We start from the raw sequence: 22,067 nt of genomic DNA on the forward strand, positions 1-22,067 counted from the left end.
ATGCGGTCTTCCATCAGATAGATAGTACACTGCTTTGGACTGCTTTGCTGCGTCACTTATATCTAGAGCTGCTCTGATAATGAAGCAGCATGTTGGAGGAGAAAACTCAAGTGCTGAAGATTGCAAAGCTGTTCTGAAGAAGATGCTGTATAATACTTTCTTAACAAAGGAACATGAGATGTAGTTATTCTGAAGAGTGACTGTTAAAAAGTTACAAAAAAGGGAAATCTTCAAGGCTTTTTGTCTTCTTTAAAGTCCAGTTTCTGATGCACAGAGAAGTCTCCTTGTTCTATACTTAATTCACTTTCCAGAGAAGCAACTAAGCTCCATGAAACTCATGACCTTTAATAATAATGTCCTCCAATTCTTTGAAAGTATGACATCACTTAGAAATTCAAATCAATTATTTCAAAGTTTTCAGATGTTGACAGTCAAGATGCAATATTTAAACACTGGAAATCTAGAGTCATATGCATCTCAGGCCTTATTCTACTGTTTACTTTGCCTTCATCAAAGAACGAACCGATTCTTTATTTTATGATCATTTGAAAGGTGTTTTAGCTTTATCTGCAGAAAATAATTAATTGAAGCTGCCACATCACTTTTCCTGGTTTCTGCAAACTACTGCTAACTACGAGATTCAATAAATCAAACATAAAGACAAGTGCAGTCTTTTCCTTTAAATCCAGATAATGCTGTGGAAGAGTAAGAGTAAGGGTGGTACAGAAAATATCATATGTTAGAAAAACAAAAGTAAAAGGGATTTGATTATGTCATGCCTGAAACTACCTCTTAGACATAGCATTAACAAGTTAAACATTTACACTACATGGAAATGCAAACAAAATAAAAAAGATTATTTCAGGTGATGAAATGAGTTAAATAATCTTTCAGTCTGTCATCTGTCATAATTGCTTTAGAGGCACACACACTTAAAATATAGATATATTTTACTATGAAGATTTTAATCTGGTGTTGTTACAAGAAACAATTATGCATACTAATCAGAAATACTGGCGATATCTCGACGATAGAATATTCTGTCCAATAAGTTTATTCAGTTTAATTGGTGATATTTTAGAGAAGCAGATCTTTTCACTTCTATAATCTTTTAGCTGTGGATTCTATAGACACCCTCGCAAAATTAAAAGTTTTAGAAAGAAAAAAACTTGGGTAATTTTTAATATTAGGCTCCTAATATCTGCTCTGAGCACTCTTCACATTCTTGTACTAATGGCAATCAAACATTAGTACCCTGAAAAATGTTAGGCTAACGATAACTCAGTAAAGAAACACCACAGGAAAAGAAAAATACAGAATTTTAATGGTTGTTTTGTAAATGGGTGCTTTCACTTGCTGAAACGATGGCAGTAAGTCACAGGGAAGGGAGCAAGGGGACTTGCGTTGCTGCTGAGTTGCCCTGGGAGCACAGGGAGCACCTGCAGCTCTGTATCCCTCCTCAAGGGTTTGTCGCTATTTAGAAGCAAAAGCTCATGGGGCAGCTCGAAGGGCAACAACACCTACTAGTAGAAAATGCTCATCGATTCCCCCATTGCCCCTAAAATACCTGAGGAAGAGCAGGATGGGGAGGAAGGTGCTCCTTTCTTGCCCTAAAAATTATGGTGATTGTAGCAGTGACAAGCTGGGCCTGAAAGACAAAACAACAACACCTGTGTACCACACTCCAATAACTGTGAATTTGATTCACTTGGGACAGCAAGAGCCTTGTGATTCTCTTGCAAAAGGGCAATGGCTTCTGGCAGCAGCCTGTATGGAAATGCCAGTGGTAGAGGAAGGGTGGCAGCAACAAGAGCATTGCCTCCTCCCCGTTAGCCTGCCCCGCTGGGCTTTCTGCATCCTCCTTTTGCTGTCTGTCCCTGTACCACCCTCTCCCTCTTCTCTGCCAGTGCTGGGCAGCCTGGTGGCATGGAGAGCAGCTGCCCTGGCACTCCCAGGGAGAAGGAGGCCCTGCAGGGAGGTGGCAAACCATCCCTGTGGTGGCCATTGCCTCCCCTCTCCATCCCCAGCACCACACACAGCAACCCTCCCTCCTTCTTCAGCAGCAGAAAATGAACTGGGTTGGTGGCAGCCGGTGAGTGAAACTCTTCAAAGGCTGCCAGAAATGGCTCCATGCTGAGCCAGTGTCCCCTCACAGACCAGGCACAGCCATGGTGCAGGTGACAGCCCCAGTGTCTCTTGACAGACCAGTAGTGCCATGGTGTGTGTAACAGCTCTGGTGTCCCCTCACAGACCAGCAGGCCATGGTGTGTGTGACAGTCCCCATGTCCCCTCCTGAGCCAGACTGTGTGAGGAGACGCAGGTGCCTTCCCACACCAGGCAGGGTGGCTCACGTTTGGGCCTAATATCTCTCTGCAGACTGGGGCTGGGTGAGGTTCTGCTGCCTAGGCCTTTCCTCATGCCCTCGTGAATGGCAGTGATTACCATTTGGGGAGAAAGATGTATAGTTAACTGGGATTCACTGAAATAGTAAAATAATCACCAACTGAGTTGTAATGTTAAAAAAAAAAGATGATATTCAGTTTCTTTAGGTGCTGTGCCATCTGCCTGTGTACTAGAAATTTAAACCTCACAGATTTTGTCAGCCATTTGAAAGCAGCTTTACTAAACACAGCTTTATAATCATCCTAATTCTATGCAGAATCAAACTAAAAGAATGCCATATCCATCTGGAAGTCTTCCCAGCAAAATGAGGTTTCTGAAAGTTGCCTATGTGAAGCAGGGAAAGGGAGAGCTTCAGTTTGAAAAAAAAAAAAAAAAATCCAACACTAACTTTGTTCTAAACACCTGTCTATCATACTATTCTGTCTGGAAGAAAAAGCAGTGTGTAGGAGAACTGCACTCACTTAGCAAATAGCAAATCACCCTGCTGCTTTCTGCTGCTGTTAATTATCTGTCAGGATTCCTCACCTGAGTCTGGGATTTGCATTTTAGCTGTCAGGAAAACTATCCATTACTGGGGCTTCTACCCACTGCTAGGGTAAATGTTACGTGCATATGTTTAGAAAGTGTGTTCTAACTTTCAGCACAATAAAAAAAAAAAGAAAAAGAAAAAAATGTAATTCCAAGGGGATACTCTATATTTCTAACTCCCCTAAAAATGTCCTAATCTTACTGACCCAAGGATTGCAGCCATGCTCACCCTGCTCACAGCAGTGACCCAGAGCTCCAATTTTATGCACCATGTCCTGTAGGCAATTCATTTAAGACTATGTTTAACAAGTGAGATATGTAGTTTAAGGTGTAACTGTCTCCTATATTGCACAAACAACAGCAGATCGATAAAACTTGTAGTGACAATCTATTTTTCTTACCTTTTTTACAAAATGTTCACAATATTCTGTACCCAAAGGTAGAAACTTGTACTGTGCTCCTTTGATTTCTTTGCTAATATGGTTTTATAACTATGTTGCAGCATGACAAAGAAAATTAGGAGAAATTAATATATTGACAAAGATTTCTTATAATGTTTTAAGAAATTAAGAATTGATGAAATGCTGCATTACAGGTCAAATACCTAAAAGCTTTTCCTTCAGAATGTTCAATGTATTTGGTAGCCCTAAGATGGAATGTGGTCCTATCCTTACCTGAGTAAACCAGAATCAGTCAAAGGGACTTCAACAGAGATATGTTGACTTTACTACCTGAACGTTTGATCCATTACAACATAACATAACATAACATAACATAGCATAGCATAACATAATATAACATTTGTGTCCTAAATTCTCAATACCATTGATGAGAAAGGAATTCAAGCCATGACTCAAGATTATACTTTTACAATTAAAAAAATAATTACTTGCCTCTTTCAGGAGCAGAATCATATTAAAGCAGGAAAGAAGAAAGCAAAAGGTAAACAGTTCTAGCCATCTTGGATTTTATATTGTTACATAAATGCTTTAATTGATTCACTTAGGAAAAACTTTCAAAGCATTTGGAGTGAGACTCAAAACTCTAGGATAACAGTTGTAATGTGTTTGCCTGACTGCATGTAACTTTTAGGGCAGAAGTCTTTAGGTTTACTACACTGAATTCCAGCAGGAAGAGGAGGGAGTAGGAGAAGGCATGAATGAATGAATGTGCCCAATTTAAGTTTTACTGAATTACTTCTGTTACTATATTTTGTTGGTATGTGCTGACACATGGGTTTGCTTGAAGCCTCACAGTGATAACCACGTGGTCAGCTAGCCTAACACACATATACACAGCTATTTTTCTGGGCTACATAAAAGAATGTTAGGCTCATTGAAGTACTTTATTCTGGCATTTGCAAAAGTAGACCAACTTATTTGTATTCTGAATCTGAAAGTGAAATAATAGAATCAAATTTATCCCTGGCATAGCAGAAGACATTTCAAACAGGAAAGAAAGAAAACAGTAAGAGAAAATAGTTATAACCATAGTAAGAGAAGTCAGTTTCCTCCTCAGCAGCAGGGAAAAAAGAGACAGTACAGGGAAGCTCCACCACCGAAGCTAGTACCCTACAATGCGCAGAGCAGATGCATTGGCATATAGAGGAGGAGGAGGAAAAACAGGCTGACAGTATGGAGACAATCTCTGAAATGAAAACCTTTGCCTAAGGGAATGTGGGAGCACTGAGCAGCTTGTTGTCTCCCTCGCTTTCCCAGTCTCCTGGAGGCTTGTGAGTTCTCAAAATACCCGTTTTCTCAGGGATTTATTGGTCTAAGCCACATAATTTACATTACAACTATGTAGTTTGCTTCAGTGGAGGAGAGAAAACAGGAAAGGATCCAAGACAGGATTGTGTTTAGTAATTTAGTACTAAATAACTAAACACAGTGGTAATTTTGTAATTGCTATTACACATTTAATAGTAATTTAGTAATTCAGAGGTGATGGGAAGAAAATAGTTGGGACACTGAAGTGACATGGATGCATTTTGGGAGTGTGGACTCCAAAGCAATATGAATTTTGAAGTATTAATTAGTACGCAAGCTGAATTTACTTTTCTGCTGATACTCCTCTTAACTGAAGAACAGGTATTTTCCATAGATGATAACATCCTAGAAAGCTAAAGATTGTGATATAATAAATTATACTGGAAAATAGTTACCAACGAACATGTTGGGTATATTAGTTACAGATAACCTGCAATCATGAGAGGAATTACATTTCAGAAGAAAAGCCAATGCTATTTTGTGTTTTGGCATTGCCTTCAGTTTTCAATATCCTTCTTGTGGTTAAAATAAAGAAATCATACTGGTTTTATTTATTCATCTGCTGTGCTTGATGCTAATAATTTTAGGACAATTATTAATAGTCTCCTACAAAATGGAGATTTTTGTTTCCTAAATTTTCCAGAATTATCTGCCTGATATACTCGAAGTGTCAGTCATATCTCTTCTTATTCCTTGCATCAAAAAGCCTTTCTGAAGTCCCAGTCTTAGAGATTTTTTACTTTACTTCTTTACTTTTTTCTCTTTTTTTTTTTTTTTGTCACAAGACTATTTTCTATGTTGAGAAAGACAAATTTGGAGAACAATAAACTCTTTGTGTCATTATAGATGGCTGTGTGTATTTAATCTTGGTGATTTACTCGCCTACTAGTTTATAAGCTGCCTAAAAAGCCTGAGTTTAAATTTTTTAAGGACTTTTTCCTTGCAGCATTTTGGTATATCTTTTATTTTAAAGAAATATTTTTAATGCTCATAGGCAAAGTTTGAAGCATGAGTGTTTAAGGACTAAGTTTTTGGCATCAAGAGAACAGTGATTTATTTTGACTATAAGCAAATTATGCTTGCAGTCCTTTTCAAGGCAATAAAAATAAACTAAATAACAGTAGACGGTGTGATAATTCAGAGAGATTTAATCATGTGTTTTTATTATTAGGAATTGTTTACTAAGTCTTGCATGCTAATTTCAAAAGAATTATATACGCTGCTAATGTGTTGTTGAAGCTTCTGTCAAAAACTTATTCTCTCTTTTTAAAAATTTAGGAATTCTTTGAAAAGAAGAAACTTAAATCAAAGATGAAGCTTGTGGGAGTATCATCTCCTAAAAGTTCAGCAGTCAGTTTAGATCTCCTCAATCTATATGTTGTTAACCAGATATCAACCAAAAAAGACAACACCGGTGAGTTTAGTGTAACAGTGTTCTGACTTCACAGTTAACAGAATCAGTTATCCTTAACTATTACTGCTATTATTTTAGTTCTTGTTCTTCCACTTATAACTTAATGCTCAAATAAGTGTTGCTTTATTTTTTAAATAACAAATTGTAAGTAAATACAAAAATTATGATTGAATAAAAAGTCAGGACATAAGAGGAATCAAGTAACCTTGCCTACTGCCTACTTCACCTTTAAAGCCTTCTACACTTATGCACCCTCCTCATTCCATTCATTAATTTTACCCTACATCCATTTCTTTTACCCTTTGCCATTGAATGGGTCCATTTGTATTCCACTTCCTCTTTCATAACTTTTGGGGGGCATTTGGAATAGTCTGTCAGTTCTACCCAGAGTATCTTTCTTAAAATCCATCATTAAGCTCCTAAAAAAACATCTCTACAACTTGAGTTCCGACTCTTTACACGTAGATGTGGGGCTTAGGGACATGGTTTAGTGATGCACTTGGCAGTGTTAGGTTAACGGTTGGACTCAATGATCTTAAAGGTCTTTTCCAACCTAAAAGATTCTATGATTCTATACTTATCCTCTGTGACATATTCATAAACCAGATTGTGGAGAATTTGTTGTCCTGTGCTCAGGAAGATTAGAAGGTGACTGAGGAGGGCAACAGAGCCTGTCTACACACAGCAGCTGACCATAGATAATTTTATACTATAATGCCATTTAGAATAGAGCTCTTGCATTGCTAGTAACAAAAGAAGCAAAAAATGTGGCTTTAAATGTATTAAGAAACCTAAAACAACAGCTTTTGTACTCTAATGAAAATTCAGGAAGCTTAAAACTTTCTCCAAGCCCACCGCTGACATTCCAAATACTTTCATTGCAGAGAACATGAGGAAGCCAGTCCACATTGATATCACTGAAGATGTAAAAATACCTGTTAGGAGGCACAACATTGAGCTTCCTGTGTCACCACTACGTACGCAACATAGGTCAAACTTAGATGACATCCAGAACAGGTACTTGTATCAAGTAGGCAGTAGTTAAGCTATAATGAAGTTCTGGAAAAGTTATTTCATGATGGTCTTATATTTGGGGTATTAAGTAAACATAAATATATGATTATAAGATGAAAAAGTTTCACAATCACTCCTGGCATTCCAGTGATACTATGAGAGAGTAAATAAATGTATTCTAAATAAAAAACTGTACATGAAGCTGAGAGATTTAAAAAAAAAAAAAAGTTTCTTTACTCATGTCAGGTATATACACTGTTTATCTCACAGAGCAGGGTATTCAAACAGCATTTTCCACTTACACTGTTTTCCTATCCAACTTCAGACACTCTAAAGTGACTGCCTCACACACTGGCTGCTCATAACTGCTAAAGAATCAGGCCTTTTTAGGATGTGTGGAAAAATATTCTTAAATTATTTTGAAATTAATACTCAGAATGTTTTTGATCTTATAGATCTTATATCTTGTATTTCATAGGCTGTTTTTATTAATTTTACAAGGTTACAAAAGCAAGTATTGGACAGCAGAAGGCAGCATCTCTCAGAGAAAGTAAAATACCAGCATAATGTAAGTAGTTTATTGTTCTCACTGATGTAAAGCTAAAAATGTGCAGCAATGACTGTATTTTTAAGTGATTTTTCAAAGAGTGACCAATTCTCATGGATACTGAAACATGTGAAGTCTTCCTCTTTAAGGCTATATTGATATGTTATTTGCTGTGATGGGTTAACCCTGGCTGGATGCCAGGTGCCCACCAGAGCTGTTCTATCACTCCCCCTCCTTCTCAACTGGACAGGGGAGAGAAAATATAACAAAGAGCTTGTGGGTCGAGATAAGGATAGGAGAGATCACTCACCAATTACCGTCACGGGCAAAACAGACTCAGTTTGGGGAAAAATTAACTTGATTTATTACAAATCAACCGGAGTAGGGTAATGAGAAATAAAACCAAATCTCAGAACACCTTCCCTCCACCCCTCCCTTCTTCCCGGGCACAACTTCACTCCCGGATTCTCTACCACCCCCCCAGCGGCACAGGGGGACGGGGATGGGGTTTACGGTCAGTTCATCTCACGTTATTTTCTGCCGCTTCATCCTCCTCAGGGGGAGGACTCATCACACTCTTCCCCTGCTCCAGCGTGGGGTCCCACCCACGGGAGACAGTCCTCCACGAACTTCTCCAACGTGGGTCCTTCCCACGGGCTGCAGTTCTTCACGAACTGCTCCAGCATGGGTCCTTTCCACGGGGTGCAGTCCTTCAGGCACAGACTGCTCCAGCGTGGGCCCCCCACGGGGTCACAAGTCCTGCCAGAAAATCTGCTCTGTGGGCTCCTCTCTCCACAGATCCGCAGGTCCTGCCAGGAGCCTGCTCCAGCGCGGGGTTCCCACAGGGTCACAGCCTCCTTTGGGAACCCACCTGCTCCGGCGTGGGGTCCTCCACGGGCTGCAGGTGGATATCTGCTCCACCGTGGACCTCCATGGACTGCAGGGGGACAGCCTGCCTCACCATGGTCTTCACCACGGGCTGCAGGGGAATCTCTGCTCCGGCGCCTGGAGCATCTCCTCCCCCTCCTTCTTCACTGACCTTGGTGTCCGCAGGGTTGTTTCTCTTACATGTTCTCACTCCTCTCTCCGGCTGCCGAATACCGCCGTCCCAACTTTTTTCCTTCTTAAAAATGTTATCACAGAGGCGTTACCACTATCGCTGATTGGCTCGGCCTTGGCCGGCAGCGGGTCTGTCTTAGAGCCGGCTGGTATGGGCTCTGTCGAACACAGGGGAAGCTTCCAGCAGCTTCTTACAGAAGCCACCCCTGTAACCCCACCCGCTACCAAAACCTTGCCACACAAAACCAATACATTTGCCAATCATATTTTATATTTGTTCATGCTATTTCTTACATATTTCTTGAAAATCTCACCTTGTTTTAGGCATTTTCTAAAATACTTAAGAATATCTGTGCTCTAAGCTAGTCACAAAGGACAGAGATTATGGGAAAGAGACTGAGGCCAACAGCAGGTAAATTAAAAACAATATGCAGAAATGGGAAATGATGAAATGTGAGAAGCATAGACAAAAGTGAGTTTTTAGAGGAACTTAAGTACAAGTCTCAGTGGATACAATTGGGAAGTTCATACACTCACTGAGGTTGCAGTGAAAAACATTCTCTAGATGGAATTTAGGCTTTTTTTTAATGACCCATTCCACTGTTGTGTAAAAACCCAACTAAACAACAACAACAACAAAAAAGTTAGTAAATCTGTTAGAAGACAGTTTACGTTACTCAGACTTGCTTGATAATATAGCTCCACTAACTCCGGCTGTTTGTATCAGATAGGACTCTGAGGAAAAGATGCTTGCACAGTATTGTTCTGTATGTTCTTGGCCCATTCATGTTGCCAAAGCATGTTTTCCTAGAGTGAGAGAGACAGGTGTTTTTCTAGTGTTAGAAGTTCCTTTCTTTTGAGTCAGGAAGAATTACTTAGTATGAGTGAAAAGTTTAGCTGTCTAATGTGTTTTAGCCAAGATCACGTGAGCTGCCACTACTTTCTTGGATATTGCATTAAGTCAGCCTTCCCTTATGACTCTTTTTCATCTGTTTCTTGAAGACAGAGAGGACATATTTCAGATTTAGTGTGGCCAGAAATAATGGATCAAAATGATAGCTAAGTTTCTCTTCAACCTCCACTTTTATGGACAGATTTACATCAGTTTGTCAAAACACATGATAATGCAGTATTGCACATCCAGAAATCTAATTTAATGTATGGATCAAAAAATAAAGTCTAAGGCCTGTATGTTGCAAAGAACTGTTTTTAAAATCTTTGTAAGTTGAAGTATATCCAATTAAAGTAATTAAGATGTATTCACTTTATTAAGCAGAAAGAGGGGCTATACAATTCATAATTTTCAGCTTTCTGGAAACTTACAGTTTTGTGGTACAAATATTTTGTGCAATTAATGTACAAGACTTTTGCACTCCATTAGTAGTTTGTGCTGCTTTCGCTTGATAAGCTGGATTACAGGCATTACTTCCATGTAGCTATGGATACAGTGACATTTCATGAGCTTTGCCTTCAAATTTCTCCTTGCATTCTGATCTGCTTGATATAGCATTGTTAGTATCACAACATGCTGGAGTTCTCTGCTCAATGGAGTAAAATATTCTTCATTTTACTACTTAAGAACCAAGTCAGCAGATCATTTACCTACACATCTAAAGCTAAAAATGTATTTATACCCATCTTTCCTCAGGATAACATTTGTGTGCATGCTTCAACTTAAGTAGGTACTTATGTGTTTCCCTGAAATTAGCCCTTATTACCCTATGTTTTTCATGAAAAAATCATATCAGAATACATGAAAATTTTCTCTTGCATGTGGTATATGTGCAGAGATGTAAAAGATATAGAAAGGTTTGATTACTTGGAACTTTATGCTTACAACAAAACAGTTTTAGATAAATAAATGTTTCTTTGCTATATTTTGTCTAGTTATCACATGTAACAGAATTAATGTATGCTGACTCTAGTATGGAACATGAAGACAACATAGCAAGAGCTTTTAGTGCCTGTCCATTGTCTTCTTCTGTTTTTTGGTCCTCTAACTGTACACACTTTTCGGAAGAAAATTTCAACACAAACCTAATGGACAACACTTGGGAACAGACCTATGAAGAGAAGCTGCAAAACCAGGTCATTTCCACAGAATTATTTTAAACTAACTTTCATTTATTTGGGGTGTAGAATTAGTGTAATAGTAAAGACAATTATGAATGATCAACATTTCTTGTAGGCTGGCAAGGAATATTCCATATATACAAATATATTTGTTTAATTGCTATGAAATATGTTTAACTTGAGCTTTTGTTCACTGAGCTCTCAGTATCACTGATATCTGCAGAAAGAGAGTTAGTCACATACCACTGGCTTTCTTTTGTTTCTTGCTTGTAAAGTTGGTTAAAGAAAGCTTAAATGTATTAGTTATAAATACAGCTTTCTTAAATGTATAATTAGTATAACTGGGTATTGTATGATCCCAGGTGATCACTGTGACCTAATTTGTAATGATGCAGTGTCTCAGTGAGGAACACAGTTCTTACAGTATTCTCAATGCTCCTAAAGGGATTGAGAAAAGCCTGCTGTTTAATTCAAGTTAAGTTTAAGAAATGATTGAAAGTTATTTGTTCTGATGCATGTTACTATTTTTTTTCTTTTTGTTCACTTTGAGGTTCTTAAAAGAATCATCCTTAGAAAAGTAAGAGCAAATATAATATGCTTTATTTTTAGAAAATATATTATTTATTGAAAATAATAAACCAAATTCTATATGTATCACCAGTGGTATTTTAAAGTCTTGAGGTAAGTGAGGAAGGAGTACTTCAGGGCTTCAGAAGGGCAGATGTTGCATTGTTCATGGAAGGAGTAGGCAGAAACCCACAGGAAACTGACCTAAAGGACAAAGGAGCCCAAGAAAGGTGTTTTCAAAACACAAGGACAGTCCACCTCAATGTGCAAGAGAATGAGTAGGTCCTGGAGGCCAGTTTGGCTGAATCAGGGAACTCCTGACAGAGCTCAGATGCAAAAAGGAAGTGTGGAGGGAAGGATGGGCAGCCCAGGAAGAATACAGAAGCATCCCCTGAGCTTGGAGGGGTGGCATTAGGATGGTCAGAACTGAAACTCACAAGGGATGAGAAGGGCAGCAAGGAGGACTTCTATAGGTATGTCATCAGCAAAAGGAAACCAAGGAAAATGCTGTCCACTGCTAGATAGAGTTGAGACCTAGTGACAAAGGACATGGAGAAGTCTGAGGCACTCGAGACCTACTTAGCTTCAGGCTTTTCTGACAAGGTCTGCTCTTTGGTACATCTTCAAGCTCAGTAGAGAGTTTTGGGGAGAGTGGTACAAAACAGCAGTGAAGTCACAAGTTAGGGAATCCTTAGTAACCTGGACATAAAGAAATACATGGGACTGGACAGGGTGCATCCAAGTATATTGAGGGAGTTGGATAACATAGAATCATAGAATCAAAGAATCTCTTAGGTTGGAAAAGACCTTTAAGATCATTGAGTCCAACCATCAACCATGGCCACTAAACCATGTCCTGAAGTGCCTTGTCTACGCACTTTTAGAATACCTCCAGGGATGGTGACTCAACCCCTTCCCTGGGCAGCCTGTTCCAATGCCTGACAACCCTTTCAGTAAAGTAATTTTTCCTAAGACATCACTGCGGGGCAGATGTCTATCATCTTCGAAAGACTGTGGTGATCAGCTCCTCAGCTTTCTATGGTGAAAGCTTCTCAGTGACAAGAAATAGACAAATGTTAAGCCCATCTGCAAAAACAGCGTGATCTGGGGGAATATCATCTTGCCTTTGTCCCTGAAAGGATTATGAAGCTAGGCCTCCCAGAGGCAACTCCATGGTACATGAAGAACAAGAAGGTGATTGGGAACAGCCATCATAGATTTACCAAGGCCATACCATGCCTGATGAACCTGATTGCCTTCTGTGATGAAATTACTAGCTCTATGAATAAGGGAGAGCAGCAGATATTATTTACCTTGACTTTAGGAAGGCTTTTGACAAGGTTTTCCATGGGATCCTAGTAGCCAAAGTGGGGAGGTATGAACCAGATGAGTGGACAATAAGATGGGTAAAAAACTGGCTGTTACCATCATGCTCAAAGTAGTTGTTTGTCAGCTAAAGTCTAATTGGCAACAGGTTGGTAATAGCAGGGATCTCCAGACATTAATTCCAAGTCAGGTACATCTTCATTAGAGAGTTGGACAATGGGACAGAATGCACTCTCAGCACCTCAACAGGTTCATGAATGACACCAAATTGGCAGAGTGATCATTAGAGTAGCAGGGCTGCTACTCAGAGGGACCTTGACAAGCAGAAAGTCACCGGGAACTTCATAGGGTTTAACACAGAAATACAAAGCCCTGCACCTTGGGAGAAATAAAGCCACACATCAATGCAGGTGGGGACTGACTGAGTAGGCAGCAATTTTGCAGAGAAGGACCTGAGGGTGCTGGTGGACAAGAAGTTGTACATGAGTCAGCAGTGTGCCCTTGTAGCAGCGAAGGCCAACTGCGTAGAGGGCTGTATAAGAAAGAGCATACCCAGCAGTCAAAGGCAAGTGATTATTTCCCTCTGTGCAGCATATGTGAGAACACATCTGAAATACTGTGTCCAGTTTTGGGACACCCTGTATAAGAGAGAGATCAACAAACTGTAGCAAGACCAATGAAGGGCCACAAAAGTTGTTAGGAGGTTGCAGCACATGATGAATGTGGAGAGACCGAATGAAGAGGGTTTTCATAGCCTGGGAAAGAGAAGGCTATGGGGGTGTGGGGTGAACTAACTGCTGTCTTCCACAGTCTAAACAGTGACAGACAGGACAGAGCCAGAGGTACACAGTGAAATGGCAAGAAGTAAAAGTTGCAAGTTTCAACAACGGAAATTCTGTTCATATAGGAAAAAAATATTGTCACAAAAGTAGCTAAGCACCAGAAGAGGCCATCCAAACAGTTTGTGGAATCTCAGTCCTGAACAATCTTGTATAAGCTTGAAGCTGGCCCTGCTTTGAGCAGGTTGGACTAGATACCTCTTGAGGTCCCTTCCAGACAACAGCTTTCTATAATTATGTGATCTTCAGTGGAACAGTCAGCTTGTTACAGTCTATCAAGCTTGTTCATACTATGGGAGGATGGGGTGCTAAAAGGAAAGTGATATGCAAATACGGAAAAGTATGAGTTATACAGAATTCAGGATGTAAGGAGGTTTGGGCTTCTACTGTAAAGATAAACAGAAGTAAAAATAGTGGGAAAACATGTATATTGTTTGCAAGCCCAACTTTAAAGTTTTAAACACTGTAACTATTATATATATTCAGAGTTTCACAGCTGCCTTTGTTTTCTCAGCCAGAAAATAGTTCTGATCAAGACCCTTGGATTACAAAACCTCCAAGCCAGTGTATTTTCAGGAAGTCTGGTACAGTGCCTCAGGAACTGTTTAAGCCATTGCGTAGGTAGGCAGTGATTTTACCTTAAAGAGAGAAATAACAATCAAGTTTAAGTAAGAAGAATACTAAGATAATATGAAGCTTATTGCTACTTGATTTTTCATTGATTTTTGGTGCTTTTCAAATAAAAATTGAAATTAAATGGAAAGACCGAATGTACCAAGATATTTAAATTTGTTGAAAGGCAGAAAAATGTGAATTTTAGGTAGGCACTTGGAGCCATGATCTATTTTTGTAACATCACAAACATGATGGTGTTACTGAATTCACCCCGCCTGAGAAGCATAGATTTACTAAGAGGCCGCAGGGAGGGTAGCTGCCCCAGCTTTCATTAGTTCTGGTCACTGTTGCAAGTGCTTTTCTGATGACCTTGATGCTGTAGCAATTGAGCAACTTCACCTACATTGTTTACATTTGGGATTCCAGGAACAAAGCATTTTTTTTCCTTCTCTTTCATATGTTCATATGTGATCCTACTATAGCGCTTTTTTTTTTTTTTTAGAATTGGTTCAGTAATACTTTATGAGAATATACATTTTCTTTTTAAAAGAATGGATAGAAATCTAGAATATATTTCTTTTTGTAAGCACTGATTAAAAATCTTTTTAATCACAGAGGGTTTAGGGCCAGACTCATTTACACTGAACATTTTATTTCAATTTCTTTCCAGTGGCTCTTCCCTTGGATCTAGAGGTCTTAAAGGGCTAATCTTTATATATTTTTTTTATTCTGTAAGTCTGCCATCTGGTTGAAAGTTCCTGTCAGTCTCTAGCTTTGGCTGGATAGAGCCATAAAAAGGCCATGTATTATTTTGCTGTTCCTGAAATACCTACAGCCTGTTTGCCTGGGGAGTCAAGTGACTGATAAGCTCAATGACCACATGATAACTAGATGAACACATCAGTTTCCAGTCTTAGCCACCTTAACTTTCTCTTTCTCTCTTCTCCTAGCTTCTCCTGGCTTTCTCCAGCAAAACCTAAAATAACATTCACCTTGCTGTATATCTTGGTGAATTCCCAATGAATAGCTTTACATTAAAGCCCTACATAAGGTTATCTCGCCTACGTCTCCCCTTTCATTTCTCCACAGGCCCTCAGGCCTGCACTCATCTGCTTATGGCACCTCCCTTAGTCCTCTGCCCATTCATGGCTCACTAACATCTCCTTTCCAACTGTTCTTCAAATCCATTTCTTTCTATCATCCTTGTTTTGTTTTCACCCATTGTAGCCATAAATTCTCAGACCTCAAGAGCTGGCAGTTCTCCTGGGAAGGGAGTTTCTTTTGCTGTACGTGAAAAGTAGAGTATAAACTTATACAATTGTTTAATGTAATTGTAACACACTGATGAGGTAATCAATGTGCATACATCTGAGAGCTGTGGTGCCTCAAGATCATTAAATATTAACTAAAAATTTTAGATGTCTTATTTCCTCATCTACTACTAACTTTTATTTATCGTTACAAAATGTTCAGCTGGAGTGAAGAAGAAGCCTCTGAATTGCTTCACAAAATGGTTTTACCTTCCTCACGTAGATCTATCCAGGTTTCTTGAGAAACAAACTCCAGTGTGTTTAGCCTTTTAAAACTGTTCTGGCAAGCTTTCTGTAAGTAGAGGACACTACTTTCTCATTTAACTTCTCTAGGCTCTTTATCCAGTTCCAAGTATTTGCTGATCAAAACATTATAGAATTTTTCTCCAGTAAGAGCTTTCTGTACTACATTTCAGTTTTCAAGTTCCATTGATAGCATTGCTCAAAAGTTTTTAAAGAAAGGGCATTTTTTTGAATGGCTGCCTTTTCGCCAATTGTCTGTGCTTTAGAAGCCTCTCAACTTGTTGCTCAGATTTTCTGAAAGGTCAGTCAGCAGATCAAGCCTAAAAAAAAGCAGTGAAAATGTTAGATTAAGAGCCAAGTAAGTGAAAACATGATAGCTTTCATGCTAAGGATGCTAGCATGATAGCATCTTCAAAACCACTACTATCAGAAGTGGGGTAGGGAAGTATGGGCAAAAGAAAATGTCTGATGGGCCTCCTGGATTAATGAACCCAAGTACAAATGGAAGTCACTTGCTAAAAGACCAGGAATTAAGGAGTACACAGAGCTGCTTATGGGCTTGTAGGAGAGAACTGTAGTCTCGAAGAACAAACTATTTTTATGAAGGAAGAAGCCATTTTCCTCTTTTTCTTTTTTTTTCCCCCAAAGTGGCCTTCTTTGGTCAGCTGGTGGAGCAGCAGTGACATACTGTGGCTGATTTTATAAATCACAGTTCCCTACTCGGGTGTGCTCCATGTCTTGGTATGTTTGGAGACATCATGAAACAGAACTCCTTTTAAATCAACCTTACTATAAAGTGGAAATAAAATACAGAACACTTTTTTCAGTTGAAGTAATGTACATTTGGGACAAAAGCAAGTGTGATGAGCAGTAAAGTCTTTGAGATTTTTATCACCAAGTTATCATAATTTGTTGTTTTAGCAGTTAGTATTTTGCTTATTTATGTACTGAGCAAACTATTTTTTCTTTTCTACCCCCCTTCCACCTCATCCTCCATCCCCAGGCTAGACTATATGACTTCTGCCAGGAAATATCCAGTGATAATGACCAGTAATGAATCAGAAAACAGTGAAGGAATGAAAGAACCATTGTTTGATGTTGTGAAAGAAACTGCAGAACTGAAGCCTCCCAAAGATGGAAGTGATTTTTCCTTTCTGGCACTGTTTGAAGATGAGAGCCAACTAACCCATAATAATCCTTCCACAAAGCATTTTAATCCTGTTGTTAACCAAAGTAGTACTGCCATTTTTTTCATTGATCCTGATGATAGAAATCGAATGACCAACAGAAATTATCCTTATTATAGTAGAGAGGATTATTCTGCAATGAATGCAAAAAAAAGTTCTGTAGATAGACACCTTGAAGGCATTTTCACAGCTCCAGAACAGGTTTTACTTAAAAGTAACAATGCCTCAAGTGCAAGCTACAAGAAAACCAGTGAACTTCATAAAACCCACCTGCAGGACTGTCATGAGGGGCAGCACTACTTCATACCCTCTGAAAAGAAAGAAAAAACAGCAAACCTTGAAAAAATTGGTGCGTGACAATATTTTAAGAACATATATTCTGGTTTTTATTCTCCTTTTAAAGACACGTGGTTTTATAACCAGAGATATATCTGCCCTGACCAAAAACATATCATGAATCTTCAGAATGCAGTAATTTAATTTTAAATCCAATTATTTAAATTAGTTTTAAAAACTGACAGAAGCATTTGTTTTCAAATTGCATTTATGCAATTGCATTTTAAAGTCAGGGCTTCCTTTTTTATTTCTAGAGACATTTGCTTATCACCATGACCAGCAGATTAATTTAAAGGAGAATGTGCAGAACTATTCAAGAAAAAAAAGGTGAGTGCTGTAGAAATTATCAATCCATTAACTAGTGATAACTGTAGAGACCTTGCTGAATTCGAGAAATCCTGCTGATAGGACATGAAGGCAAAATTCTAAACAGTATTACTGAGTTCTGATGTTTTCCCAGTGAAAACAGTAGTGAATAAACTTATGCACGGGTAAGCCCTTTATACCATTGTTCATCTGCCTATAATAAGTACAGAGAAAGACTGCTTCATGGGACAGTTTTGAGTCCTGAATTTAAGCTGTTGCTCTGACTTGCCCTCTAAAAGACCCTGTCTCCTTCCACTGACTACAGAGGAAGTTAGTGTCTGGGCTAAAGTTAGCATATGTAAGTAAGTAAGTGCCCCGTGTTTTACAAAAGATGGTTTTATCAAAGGGTCCAATCCATAGCACCTTCCATTTTACAAAGCAGCACTATCTTCTGTCATCTCTCATATTACATTTTGCATTTCAACAGAAGTAAATTTTGTGAAAAACAGATTCTTGGTGTAAAATCTCAAGTTCAGAAATAAGTCCAATGATCTCAATAGTGGGAAGCATTTCATGGTTACTGAAGACAAAATAAAAATTGAAGACAAAGAAGTCACCAGTAATGACTTTAATTTGGAAAGAAAATAAAAGTACAGGAGAGGAAATCACTTACCAGAGAACTCTGTGTTTGCATCCCTCAGTGATGAGGAATCTGCACAAGAATCAGCCTGGAGACAGAACCAGCTCTTTGGATTTGAAGAGGTAACTTTTTGAAGAGACATATTTTTTTTGTCAAACCTACTGTTTGCACCATTCATTCAAGGTGTAGAAGGAATGTCCACAACATTTAGAAACTGAATTTAGCTTCACTTAATTAACTTCTGTGGAAGCTTCTTTTTCATCATGGTTTATATAAGGAATTCAGAAAGAACAGCTTCTAGTTAAGTGGTTCAGTTAGATAGCCCTTTCAGGGCCATAATTTACATGGTTTGATTCACACCCAAGCTGATGCCTGAAATAGATACATTTTGTAAGAACTAAGTTACCCATTAACCCTTAGGATCAGATTCTGGAGGCAGTGCCCAGACATTGTATGCAGGACACTTCAGTATTGTAAAGGAGCTTTATGCCAGTATACATATAAGGAATCTTTTAGATATTTTGCCCGTAGAAGTCACCCAGGTACATACAGTATTGCTCAGGGGTTTTGTACCTCTTAAAATAATTTGCAGCACAGTGCAGTGACTCCTTTATGTAATACAGAAACTGAATGTTCCTCATGTAACCTGAGGTGCTGATCCAGCTGAATCCTCACTATTAACACTTAATTATTTTTAAAAGTTCACAACAGCACAAGAGAAAGAGTATAAGTTTGGAGGGAGTTCCAATCTTCACGAGATGGAGAAGGGTTAGTACCATTTATACCTTATTAATTAAAAAATCAGATTTTTCTCCACATGTGAAACGGAAACAGTTACTTTTAAAGCCAGGGAGAAGTGTTTTTTGATCTTTTTAGGATGTTACATTTGATGAGGGCTTGTATTTTTGATTCATGCAGCGCTGTATAAAGACTAGCATTACCAGGTAACCAAGAACTATCTGTGTTTGCTTTACGTTGAAGAGGTAAATTCAGGTTAACTTCTCTCTGGTGAGTATTACACACATATTTTTCGTTGTCCCATTTCCTCCAAAGTTGTCCCCTAAACTGAAAAGCCAGGTCTGAAAGTAGGGGGTAACTGCTGAAAAAAAAAAAAAAAAATCCATGAGAGAGGTCAAGAGTATTAATCTGAACATCACAACTCAAGTTTACTAACATCACCATATAGTAAAACTGCCAAGTAAATGCCAGTCATTTTCTTTCTTTCTATTCCTGCAGCCCTCAGCTGATTGGAAAAAAAACTTGGACATGTTTTCTGTATTAATTAATATCTTCATTAGATTTTTGACATGTGCCATTTTACTGGTCCAGTCTTTACTAATCTTTATTCTCTTCCACTAGACTATATGCTGTCATTCCACATGTGGACAGAGGGGAGTCAGCAGGGAGATCCCATGTCCTTTTTGCTCCCTCAGTAGCTGAAGTGGTCAGCTGTGCTGGCTGCATTTCAGAGCAGAAGATCTCACTAGGACCTCCAAGAGAAAAAAACATGTAGCTTGTATGGCAGCCAATATGTGCAGGGTGTTTGCTGCGTTCTCTCCCTGCCCTTGCTCTACAGAGTCCTTCGTCCTTTTGGGTAGCACAGTTCTGCTGCTGGTGCGGGCTGCTGATTAACAGCATAGCTGAAGCTTTGGGGCACCCATTTCACACTTTCTGTTAAGATGTGTTGTCCTGAGAGGAAAAGAATTGGCTATTGCCAAGAACTAGATTGACCTTGCTAACAATTTATTCTTTAAAAAGTATCTTAAAAGTGCACCAGAAGTAGTAATGTTTAGTTCTGTATGCTGTACTTGAGAGTTGGATGTTTGGGGAATTTTTGGTGAGTAAGCTTTCTTTCCTTTTCATCTCCTTTTTCAGATGTGGAGTCCTCACTCAGCAGTCAGTCCCCCTGCTACTCTCCAAGGCAGACAGAGAGCTGTTTCAGCTCTAGTCCTGACATAGTGGGTACTGCCCCTTTATAGGTTTGCAGGGGTTCATTTGAATGATATCTGTATGCCTGAGTGCATCTAAGGGTGGATGTAGCTGGAATCTTATTTATGGTTTTGTTTTGTACAAGGCAACTGCATGCATGAGGAAGACAAGAAATGTTGAGCTGTAAATTTTCCTAAGTAGTTTCACAGACGTGTGGTCTGGTCCTTTGATAACACAGGCCTTGTAGAATTACAGTAACATGACTGTGGGGAGGTGCTAAGCAAGCTTCTGCGCTCTTCGTTGATGTATAGCTGCCTTACATTACACGCCTGTAAGGCAGGAGGATTTGACACACTGTGTGTTTTTCAGCCATTCTTGAACACAAAAATGCCACAATGTAATAATATAAATTTTGTGTGAGAGTAAAGGTCCACCTTACTCACCTTGTCTTCAACAAAGGCCAGGAGTGCACCCTTGGAGAAAGAATGAAAAAAAACCCCAAACAACCAAAACCAGACAGTTCTGGCCTTTCTGTTTATTTCATTAACTTAGTTATTAGCTAGTCATTAACTTAGTCCTTAGTTATTGAACTATTTAAACAGTTGCTTTCACACAATTCTGTTCAAACAGTCTGAAGAAGAAGACACAGTCAAAAAGAAGGAATATCTGAATGAACAGTCCTTGAAGATCAACGACACCAGCCTAGTCTCGGCCTCAGCAAGCACAGAGCCCCCCAAGACCTCTCACACCAGAACCATGCCTCTCCAGCCCAGCAGTGTTTTGACTAGAGACAAAGCAAACCGTCTTCAGGAGAAAGACTCTATTTTATGTGCCACAGAGGAGGAAAATAAAAACCACACCACCCCATCTGAGGGCAGCTCATTACACCCAGCCCTTAAAAGAGAGCGTGTCACTCTCAGTGCCAGGTGTGAAGTTTGGTCGCAGACCGAGAGCTCTGTGACAGAAGTAGAGAAAGTGGATGTTGCCACCCAGTGTGGCTCCATGCAGGTGTGCAGCTGTGGGAGCTCCCTCCCCTCTGCCCGCAGCCCAGGGGGGGTCCCTCTGCCCAGCACCGCAGGCACCGCTGGAGGGCACAAAATGCCAGCACATGAGGTGCTGCAGCCTGTGGGCACGGGCAGCGCAGCAGGAATAGCGGCGTTTTCTTCTGAAGCCGAGTATCTGAGTTTGGCTGGCAGAAGGACTCTAGAGGTGCTGAACTACGTTGATATAATGAAGGAGGGAGATAAGCAGTGACCAGCTAGAATGGCACGTAAAAAATACAGAAGTTTTGTTCTGTTCTCAGTGTGTTTCATTTAACTGGCATATTTTGATTCTTCTAGCCTGGTTAGACAAAATGTTTTTTGGCTGTTTGTTTGCCTTAAATTATTATTAACTATGGACTTCTATCTACCTACTGCTATCTCTAACTACGGATTTGTATAGATCTCCAACTGTTAACATAGGATTTTACAATAGTCTAGTAAATATAAACCTTAGGAATTGGTTGGCTTTCCTACCATATGTCCATAGGATTCTGTAGTTTGGGATTGACTTTGCTTCTCTTGAAGGTAATGGAAAGATTGTTTCACTTCAAAACATATTTGATGTGGCTCTTAGTTCAGAACTATTGTCTGATTCTTAACCATTTTAACAGGCAAACTAGCCTTTGCCATACGTTTGTACTAAATACAAAAATGGGAAACAACAGAAAATGTACATCTGCACACATAGAATAGAATGTAATTTAAGAAGAACTAATTTATTAATTCCCCCCCCAAAAAATATGCTTAATTTTCTTCCCATAGGAGATCTACTGATTCATTCTCTGGCTGTTAATACTGACGAATCTTTTCTGTTTCTGTATTTTGCCTGCAGATTGAAAATCTGAAATGCTTTCCTCTTCATTTCAGTATCTGTATGAAGCTATAAATCACAACAAATAAAAGTTTCTGATAATATTGT

The 22,067-nt window shown here is 39.2% G+C and overlaps 1 protein-coding gene across 1 annotated transcript; it reads left to right on the plus strand.

The window, feature by feature from the left end:
• The first annotated feature begins 1,364 nt into the window (after positions 1-1,364).
• Positions 1,365-21,359, plus strand: C6H12orf40 (chromosome 6 C12orf40 homolog). The gene is made up of 14 exons (XM_052790954.1): positions 1,365-1,370; positions 2,998-3,052; positions 3,824-3,873; positions 5,979-6,114; positions 6,999-7,131; positions 7,630-7,696; positions 10,622-10,822; positions 14,054-14,160; positions 16,711-17,243; positions 17,485-17,557; positions 18,238-18,298; positions 18,878-18,944; positions 20,052-20,134; positions 20,736-21,359. Exons 1-14 carry the CDS (start codon positions 1,365-1,367, stop codon positions 21,357-21,359), a joined length of 2,196 nt encoding a protein of 731 aa, XP_052646914.1.
• The last annotated feature ends 708 nt before the right edge of the window (positions 21,360-22,067 follow it).

Source organism: Harpia harpyja, chromosome 6, assembly GCF_026419915.1.
Source record: "Harpia harpyja isolate bHarHar1 chromosome 6, bHarHar1 primary haplotype, whole genome shotgun sequence".
In the NCBI taxonomy this organism is placed as follows: Eukaryota; Metazoa; Chordata; class Aves; order Accipitriformes; family Accipitridae; genus Harpia; species Harpia harpyja.

What these genes read in the sequence shown, in the direction of transcription:
- C6H12orf40 (XM_052790954.1), top strand. An exon ending in TCTAACTTTCAGCACAATAA is followed by an intron (nt 3,053 to 3,823) that starts AAAAAAAAAGAA and finishes AATAATTACTTG; the next exon opens with CCTCTTTCAGGAGCAGAATC. An exon ending in AACCAAAAAAGACAACACCG is followed by an intron (nt 6,115 to 6,998) that starts GTGAGTTTAGTG and finishes CTTTCATTGCAG; the next exon opens with AGAACATGAGGAAGCCAGTC.